Source organism: Schistocerca serialis, chromosome 6 (assembly GCF_023864345.2).
Source record: "Schistocerca serialis cubense isolate TAMUIC-IGC-003099 chromosome 6, iqSchSeri2.2, whole genome shotgun sequence".
Taxonomy (NCBI): Eukaryota; Metazoa; Arthropoda; class Insecta; order Orthoptera; family Acrididae; genus Schistocerca; species Schistocerca serialis.
Genome location: NC_064643.1, coordinates 531,475,891 through 531,485,975, shown reverse-complemented (window position 1 = coordinate 531,485,975; position 10,085 = coordinate 531,475,891). Strand labels below are relative to the sequence as shown.

The following is a 10,085-nucleotide window of genomic DNA, read 5'->3' as shown; positions in this document are numbered from 1 at the left end:
GTCTAGGAACACATTTCTTCTAATGGTCCTTACTGAATCTGGCACGGGATGACCAAAACGCGAGCCGCTCAATTCCTGTTACCGTCGATAAATCGCTAGAGTGACGTCATAATGGATTACTTGTGCTGATTCTACGTACTAACAATTTCCGTTGCCTTCGTTACCCCCCCCCCCCCCTCCCGCCGTTGCTTGCATTATTACAGTACAGTGATGATATCAGCCGCGTATCCACAGACAGTATCTAGTTCTAGGACTACTGATGACACTCGATATACAGCAAATACGGACGTATCCGAAACGGTGTTAGCCTAAGCTTAGTCGGAGGGCCAAATGAGAACAGACGCGTGGATGCCACCATGACACCCCAAACAGTGATGATTTTCGCTTTCAGTGACTAGTTAGAGCGTCCAGTAATGAGACCATATACATGGAATCACTAAAAGCAGTGGTAATATTTACTAAAAGTGGCGAACTGAAGTGACTACTGTGTGACCTAACCACAGCTGCTTGTATTACTGTAATACTTATATAGACTGTGCAGGTAGTGATTATATCAGCAACATATCCTCAGGCAGCATATAGTTGTAGCACCACTAATGACGCTATATATACGACAAACTGTGTTGACTTAAGCACATGACACTTAGTTGGAAGATGAGCGATGGGAACGGACACATGGATGCCACCATAACACATCAAACAGTGATAGTTTTTGCATTCAGTGCCTAGTTGGATCCAGCAATGAGAACCCACAGATGTAATCACTAAAAGCAGTCCAAAATCAGTTAATATTTACCAAAAGTGTCCAACTGGGAGGAGCACTTTGTGACCTGATATGGATGAACCACCAGCATACTCCAAAAAGTGTTCGTTTTTACAGACAGTGTCCAGTTGGAGGTTGCAGTAATGAGACCAGACACCCAAACAGAGTCAACGTCCACCCGAACAGACTCGGCCTTTGCGAAGTAGCTGTGTTAGGACGACACGTATATCAATGAACAGAACAACTCATCTGGAGTACGCTTCAACGTGTAGAGTCTGGTTGGGAGCACAGTGATGAAGCCAACCTTACTGAATCCAGTAGCACACCGCAAGCAGTGTTGGCTGCCGCCCAGAGAGGCGGGCGTCCGTCTGGCGCCATCGTCGCTGTGGCGGAGCCTGCGACCGCTGGTCGTGGTGTCCACAGCGCTGGGGGTGGGGCCCCACCGCCCCCGCTGTTGCTGCCTCCTTGGCGCCGCCTCCCGCGCCTACAGCCTCGCCATCGCACTGGCTGTCCTGTGCCTGTGCTCCATGGACGCCGCCTTCGTCGCCGAAGCAGAAGTCGAGCAGAAGCGCATAGCCGCCTCTGCCTCCGGGTTCATCACCATCATCACCATAACAGTCACTGCTGCCCTGTCGATTCTCTCCTCACTGGCCGGAAACGGCGACAGGTTCCTCTCTCTCGTGTCCGAGATCGAGCGCGTCGACGTTTTGTTCTACAAACGCGCCTCGCGAGCAAACAGTAGAACCTATCTGTGTCTGTTGCTGCTAGCAGTAACGTTATTAACGTACTACAGTATGTTTATCGCTTTTCGAGTGATTTCTTCAAACAGTTTCGCTTTTGTAATGGTGTACGTCGCTAACTGTTTGACAGTTTTCATCGTTTTACAGTTCACAACTCTCGTGGCAGTACTAGGACACAGATTTTCCTTACTCAACGACACCATCCTCCGAATGTCGGGCAACATTTCTGTCATGCAGTGGAATGAACTCAGCCAGCTGACAAACAATCGTCGACTGATGTTGGCAAGTAGACGTACTCACCCTACGAAGAGGTTTCCGGAAGAATCTATAACTTTAATGACCATTCCGATCCTGGTAGATGTTCGGCTGGCTTACATGCGACTGTCCAAAGTGGCGGCGGCCGTCAACAGAATGTACGGGATCCCGATCGTAGCCAGTGCGCTCCAGACGCTGACCGTCTCGTACCACGTCATATTTTGCATTCTCGGGGCTGCCTTACACCGGGAGAAAGCGGACCTGTTTGAAACGCTGACGGACACCAGCTACGTGGTTGTCACGCTGGCCAGCTTCGTCTGCATGGCGGCCGCCTGCCACTCGGCCGCTGCGCAGGCTAGCAGGACGGCGACCATCTCAGACGAACGCTGCCTGACGAATTCCGCAGGTAAGCAGACGCTGCCAGGGCTACATTGTTACATTACACCACTTGTATTCCCTGGATTCCACGGACAGTAGACCCTGGGATGAGAAAGTAAGTTAAAGATGTACATTTAATTTGATTTAGGTGGAATATGTTGTTGTTGTGGTCTTCAGTCCTGAGACTGGTTTGATGCAGCTCTCCATGCTACCCTATCCTGTGCAAGTTCTTCATCTCCCAGTACCTACTGCAACCTACATCCTTCCGAATCTGCTTAGTGTATTCATCTCTTGGTCTCCCTCTACGATTTTTACCTTCCACGCCGCCATCCAATGCTAAATTTGTGATCCCTTTATGCCTCAAAACATGTCCTACCAACCGGTCCCTACTTCTTCTCAAGTTGTGCCACAAACTCCTCCCCAATTCTATTCAATACTTCCTCATTAGTTATGTGATCTACCCATCTAATCTTCAGCATTCTTCTGTAGCACCACATTTCGAAAGCTTCTATTCTCTTCTTGTCCAAACTATTTATCGTCCATATTTCACTTCCATACATGGCTACACTCCATACAAATACTTTCAGAAACGACTTCCTGACACCTAAATCTATACTCGATGTTAACAAATTTCTCTTCTTCAGAAACGCTTTCCTTGCCATTGCCAGTCTACTTTTTGTATCCTCTCTACTTTGACCATCATCAATTATTTTGCTCCCCAAATAGCAAAACTCCTTTACTACTTTAAGTGTCGCATTTCCTAATCTAATTCCCTCAGCATCACCCGACAATTCGACTACAGTCCATTATCCTCGTTTTACTTTTGTTGATCTTCATCTTATATCCTCCTTTCAAGACACAGTCCATTCCGTTCAACTGCTCTTCCAAGTCCTTTGCTGTCTCTGACAGAATTACAGTGTCGTCGGCGAAACACAAAGTTTTTATTTCTTCTCCATGGATTTTAATACCTACTCAAAATTTTTCTTTTGTTTCCTTTACTGCTTGCTCAATATACGGATTGAATAACATCGGGGAGAGGCTACAACCCTGTCTCGCTCCCTTCCCAACTACTCCTTCCCTTTCATGCCCCACGACTCTTATACCTGCCATCTGGTTTCTGTTCAAATTCTAATAGCCTTTCGCTCGCTGTATTTTACCCCTGCCGCCTTTAGGATTTGAAAGAGAGTATTCTAGTCAACATTGTCAAGCTTTCTCTAAGTCTACAAATGCTAGAAACGTAGGTTTGCCTTTCTTTAATCTTTCTTCTAAGATAAGTCGTAAGGTCAGTATTGCCTCACGTGTTCCAAAATTTCTACGGAATCCAAATTAACCTTCCCCGAGGTCGGCTTCTACTAGTTTTTCCATTCGTATGTAAAGAATTCGTGTTAGTATTTTGCAGCTGTGACTTATTAAACTGATATTTCGGTAATTTTCACATCTGTCAACACTTGCTTTCTTTGGGATTGGAATTATTATATTCTTCTTGAAGTCTGAGGGTATTTCGCCTGTCTCATACATCTTGCTCACCAGATGGTAGAGTTTTGTCAGGACTGGCTCTCCCAAGGCCGTCAGTAGTTCTAATGGAACGTTGTCTACTCCCGGGGCCTTGTTTTGACTCAGGTGTTTCAGTACTATCATTCGGAAAGTAAAGAACGGTTTTTTTTTCTCCTATTCGCTTCCCGCCACCACCACAGTCAACGGATCACTGACCTTAGTACTCATTCCGCTTCAGTTTTGCGGCAGCTAGGATCCAATACGATTGCTTTCTTCTCAGATGTGCGACTTAAAAATGTGTGACAAAATTGACGATCCCACCAAGTGTGGGATGCGCAGTGTTATCCGCTTTTGAAACACAGGCCGGCCGGTGTGGCCGAGCGGTTCTAGGCGCTTCAGTCTGGAACCGCGCGACCGCTACGGTCGCAGGTTCGAATCCTGCTTCGGGCATGGATGTGTGTGCCGTTAGTTAGGTTTAAGTAGTTCTAAGTTCTAGGGGACTGATGACCTCAGAAGTTAAGTCCCATAGTGCTCAGAGCCATTTGAACCATTTGAACACACATTACGAGGATTGCTCCATGTGGTTGTTTGCCATTGTGTTAGTTTATACGGTGGTCATTTGGAAAGTAACGAACGTTTTGTTCTGCAGAAATTTTTATTTGATCTAATTAAATGGAACTGTTTTTACATAAAATTTGCTAGCCTTGCTACTTTTCTACATGATCACCGTTCAAATGTAGTCACTTGACATACCGTTTTACCAGCTTTTCTATGGCTTCTGCATACTCAACTGCCGCCATGTTGCTGAACCAGTGACCAACGGCTTCTTTAAGTTCATCATCACTTCTGTAAGGTTGCAGACTCAAAACATCTTTCAGTTTGGGAATTAAGTTCGACCAATCAACATTTATACGAGGGTTGGAACTTAAATGGTGGCAACTATACAAAAGAGTTATTTGTTTGCACCCGTTACTCTCCTTCAAAGTAGTCACCAGCGTTGTGTAGAACCCGTTGCCAGCGATGTGGAAGGCGTAGTACGAGTATACCGTTAGCAGAACCTGTTCTCTTGATGGTACGAATCGAGCGGTCTACTGCCTGTCGAATCTCTGAAACAGTTCTGAAGTGAATGCCACGAAGCCTGAACTGAAACGCCAATCCAACGAATGACGTCATTATAGGTCGCCGCGAAAGTCGAAAGTGCGTCAGACCCCCAGTATGGTGAAAGCTATGGTGATTCTCATGTACGCCTGTGATGGTGTTATCCTAACGCGTTACGTTCCTCCACGGCAGACCGTCAATGCACTCTATTACTGTTCGTTTTTGGAGCATCAGCTTTGCGAAAGAAGCGCCGACACTTTCTGCGCAACCGACCCATCATTTTGTGTGATAATGCGCGGGCGCTGTGGCTGCTCTGTTCGGTCTATGGCACTGGGAAGTACTGTACTATCCACCATACTACACGGACTTAAGTCTTTGTGACTTTGATCTTATTCCGAAGATGAAGGAACCACTTCGTGGCATTCGCTTCAGAACTGTTCTAGAGATTCGACAGGCAGTAGACCGCTCCATTCGCACCATCAACAGAACAGGCTCTGCTAATGGTGTACTATCCCTTCCACATCGCTGGCAACGGGTTCTACACAACGCTGATGACTACTTTGAAGGACAGTAACAGGTGCAAACATGTAACGCTTTTGTATCGGTTGTGAATAAATAGTTACTACTATTTAAGTTCCAACCCTCGTGGACAGATTACTGCGCTTTTTGCTAATGTGATGAACGGAGCGCAGTTCGGAAGTGGTGTATCATGTTTAATGGCGTATGGGAGAATGTTCACGACGAAGATTGCTCGGGCTGGCCCTCAGAAGTGACTGGCGCACTCAGAGCAAGGACTGAAACAAATATCCAAGAAGACAGCCGTTTTACAATCAGTAGACTGCACTCATTTCTTCCAAACATTTTCAGAACTGTGTTGTACAAGATGTTGTACAAGACTGTTAGGGCAGATCTAGGCTATAGACAAGTGTCTGCCAGGTGCGTTCCTCGAATTTTGTCAGACGAACACAAAACCAAACGAATGGCAGCAGCAGTGACATTTCCCAGCCGCTATAAAAAGGATGTGATGAATTTTTGAATCAAACTGTCACTGTTGATGAGACTGAGGTAACACATTTCGTACCAGAAACAAAGCGCCAATCAATGAAACGGCATCACTTGCAATCCCCAACGAAAGCGAAAAAAGCAAATCAAGCTTTGAGTTCCAGAAAGATTATTGTGTTTTAGGTTCGTAAGATCGTCCTGGTCACCGATTACACACCTATAGGTGAGACCATAAATGCAGCGGCCTACTACCAGACACTTCAACGACTTCGCCGGGCCATTAAAACCAAATGGAACGGAATGCTAACCTATGGAGTAATTCTCCTTCACAATAATACACGTCCGCACGCAGCAGGAATGACAAGATTTGCTTCAAAGGTTTCAGTGGAAAGTGTTTCATCATCCACGATACAGTCCGGACTTAGTCCCAAGTGATTATCACGTATTTCCCAAACTGATACATGTTTTAAGTCTACGACCCTAAGGAACTGATGATCAACTTAAAAAAGCCGTTGGTCACTGGTTCAGCAACATGGCGGCAGTTGAGTATGCAGAAGCCATAGAAAAGCTGGTAAAACGGTATGGCAAGTGACTACATTTGAACGGTGATTATGTAGAAAAGTAGCACGGCTAGCAAATTGTATGTAAAAGTTTCATTTAATTAGATCAAATAAAAATTTCTGCAGAAAAAAAGAGTTCGTTACTTTCCGAATGACCACCGTATAAACTAACACAATGGCAAACAACCACATGGAGCAATCCTCGTAGTGCGTGTTCGTCAGTCTGTAGCTCTGATCTTACAGAGTCTATGACCACTTGTGATGTTTGCAAGAACGTTCATCCGAGAATGAGATCACGACAACATTCTGTTGAAAACACAAATTCGAAGGGCCGTGTTCTGTTGCCGATAGTTATTCTTCCATTACTCGTTTCTATCGCCTGGACGTATTTGCCATTTGTGACTTACACCGCCGGGCGTTGTGGCCGAGCGGTTCTAGGCGCATAAGTCTGGAACCGCGCGACCGCTACGGTCGCAGGTTCGAATCCTGCCTCGGGCATGGATGTGTGTGCCGTCCATACGTTAGTTAGGTTTAAGTAGTTCTAAGTTCTAGGGAACTGATGACCTTAGAAGTTAAGTCACATAGTGCTCAGAACCAATTGAACCAATTGACTTACAGCACAATCGAGTTTGGGTCGTGTAACATATTCCACTTTCGCTGCTGGCGATTAACATCAACTATGAAGAAAATGAACGCTTTTATCTTGCCAATGTTTTTACATTGTATAGAGTGCTTTACATATTCGCTTCGTTTTCTTGTGTCGAGCGTATTACTCTCGTGTTAACTTCTTCCCTCTCAGTTTATATATTTCATAAAACTGGATAATCCTGTTAACTGACTCGTACGGTGTTTTATATAAAAAAAATTAAGAAAAGAGGTCCAAATGGCTCTGAGCTCTATGGGACTTAACATCTGAGGTCATCAGTCCCCTAGAACTTAGAACTACTTAAACCTAACTAACCTAAGGATATCACACACATCCATGCTCGAGGCAGGATTCGAACCTGCGACCGTAGCGGTCGCGCGGTTCCAGACTTAAGCGCCTAGAACCGCTCGACCACAGCAGCCGGCGGTGTTTTATCATTCCTTTCTTGGAACGGCATGTCGCAGGGTACAAGGCGCCCTTTGGCAATTCAGTTCCTCTGGTTACTTCTCGTCTACCCGGCATTCTGATGGTGACGCCAAACGAGATCGCTAGTTATTTGCTACAGTATGTTGTTTCATCCATTTTGTTTCTTTCCCTCTTAATTTCATTATTTTTATATGATTCTGTTAGCTCCGTAAGCCTGATCTTACGTGTATGTTATTATATTTTTATCTACACTCCTGGAAATTGAAATAAGAACACCGTGAATTCATTGTCCCAGGAAGGGGAAACTTTATTGACACATTCCTGGGGTCAGATACATCACATGATCACACTGACAGAACCACAGGCACATAGACACAGGCAACAGAGCATGCACAATGTCGGCACTAGTACAGTGTATATCCACCTTTCGCAGCAATGCAGGCTGCTATTCTCCCATGGAGACGATCGTAGAGATGCTGGATGTAGTCCTGTGGAACGGCTTGCCATGCCATTTCCACCTGGCGCCTCAGTTGGACCAGCGTTCGTGCTGGACGTGCAGACCGCGTGAGACGACGCTTCATCCAGTCCCAAACATGCTCAATGGGGGACAGATCCGGAGATCTTGCTGGCCAGGGTAGTTGACTTACACCTTCTAGAGCACGTTGGGTGGCACGGGATACATGCGGACGTGCATTGTCCTGTTGGAACAGCAAGTTCCCTTGCCGGTCTAGGAATGGTAGAACGATGGGTTCGATGACGGCTTGGATGTACCATGCACTATTCAGTGTCCCCTCGACGATCACCAGTGGTGTACGGCCAGTGTAGGAGATCGCTCCCCACACCATGATGCCGGGTGTTGGCCCTGTGTACCTCGGTCGTATGCAGTCCTGATTGTGGCGCTCACCTACAGGGCGCCAAACACGCATACGACCATCATTGGCACCAAGGCAGAAGCGACTCTCATCGCTGAAGACGACACGTCTCCATTCGTCCCTCCATTCACGCCTGTCGCGACACCACTGGAGGCGGGCTGCACGATGTTGGGGCGTGAGCGGAAGACGGCCTAACGGTGTGCGGGACCGTAGCCCAGCTTCATGGAGACGGTTGCGAATGGTCCTCGCAGATACCCCAGGAGCAACAGTGTCCCTAATTTGCTGGGAAGTGGCGGTGCGGTCCCCTACGGCACTGCGTAGGGTCCTACGGTCTTGGCGTGCATCCGTGCGTCGCTGCGGTCCGGTCCCAGGTCGACGGGCACGTGCACCTTCCGCCGACCACTGGCGACAACATCGATGTACTGTGGAGACCTCACGCCCCACGTGTTGAGCAATTCGGCGGTACGTCCACCCGGCCTCCCGCATGCCCACTATACGCCCTCGCTCAAAGTCCGTCAACTGCACATACGGTTCACGTCCACGCTGTCGCGGCATGCTACCAGTGTTAAAGACTGCGATGGAGCTCCGTATGCCACGGCAAACTGGCTGACACTGACGGCGGCGGTGCACAAATGCTGCGCAACTAGCGCCATTCGGCGGCCAACACCGCGGTTCCTGGTGTGTCCGCTGTGCCGTGCGTGTGATCATTGCTTGTACAGCCCTCTCGCAGTGTCCGGAGCAAGTATGGTGGGTCTGACACACCGGTGTCAATGTGTTCTTTTTTCCATTTCCAGGAGTGTAATTTCGCAACAAGAGCATATCAGAATTGTCACTTGACTTTTTCCTTCTTTAACTATCTAACTTTGGTCGTGTTTTTAATTTATTGCATTTTATTACTGTAATAAGCCCACTATAGACTTTACCTATTGTATTCTTCTTTTTACTCCATATCCTACAATTTTATAATTGACGAATATGTGTACCGTATACCTACAGAAGCAACATATAACGAAATTACGACACAAACATTTTGTGGCCACCGCACAGCAGTTTGTTATGAACAGTAGCGCGGTCTACAAGATGACTCCACCGAAAATGTGGTCTAGTATATACCAAATTTTAAATATGTGCGGTGACGCTAAGCCGATTTTGTGTTTATGTTTTGCCGGTGCCACTACGACTTCATTACATTAGAACATATTTTAAAGAAGCTAAGCCTTGTAATATTTAAAGCGCATGTTTTCTACTTCTATTTCAGTAATATTTTTCATTATGTCCTATTTTATTAAGATGTAGACAATCCACTAGTGGTATTTACGTTTTCTCTATGTTTTACTGCAGATCTGAAGATTTTATTGCTGACCGAAACCGAAAATCTAAGGAACAAACAATTTTGTGATCATGGACGAAAAAGAAAGACATTTATTACAGAAAAAGAAACCTCTGAGTCGACAGGTTGGCCGCTAATGACGAGGTCGATGAGATTTCCTGACGTCTTGGCAACTGTCCGGATTTTCGCGGATGATGCTGTAGTATACAGAGAAGTTGCAGCATTAGAAAATTGCAGCGAAATGCAGGAAGATCTGCAGCGGATAGGCACTTGGTGCAGGGAGTGGCAACTGACCCTTAACATAGACAAATGTAATGTATTGCGAATACATAGATAGAAGGATCCTTTATTGTATTATTATATGATAGCGGAACAAACACTGGTAGCAATTACTTCTGTAAAACATCTGGGAGTATGCTTGCGGAACGATTTGAAGTGGAATGATCATATAAAATTAATTGTTGGTAAGGCGGGTACCAGGTTGAGATTCGTTGGGAGAGTCCTTAGAAAATGTAGTCCAT

General features: G+C 46.2%; 1 protein-coding gene across 1 annotated transcript in view; it reads left to right on the top strand.

The window, feature by feature from the left end:
* The first annotated feature begins 1,056 nt into the window (after window positions 1-1,056).
* Window positions 1,057-10,085, top strand: part of LOC126484968 (uncharacterized) — a 33,590-nt gene continuing 24,561 nt past the window's right edge. The window contains exons 1-2 of the mRNA XM_050108570.1: window positions 1,057-1,467; window positions 1,651-2,164. Coding sequence (XP_049964527.1) covers window positions 1,057-1,467; window positions 1,651-2,164 — 925 coding nt within the window. The remainder of the gene's footprint in view (window positions 1,468-1,650; window positions 2,165-10,085) is intronic.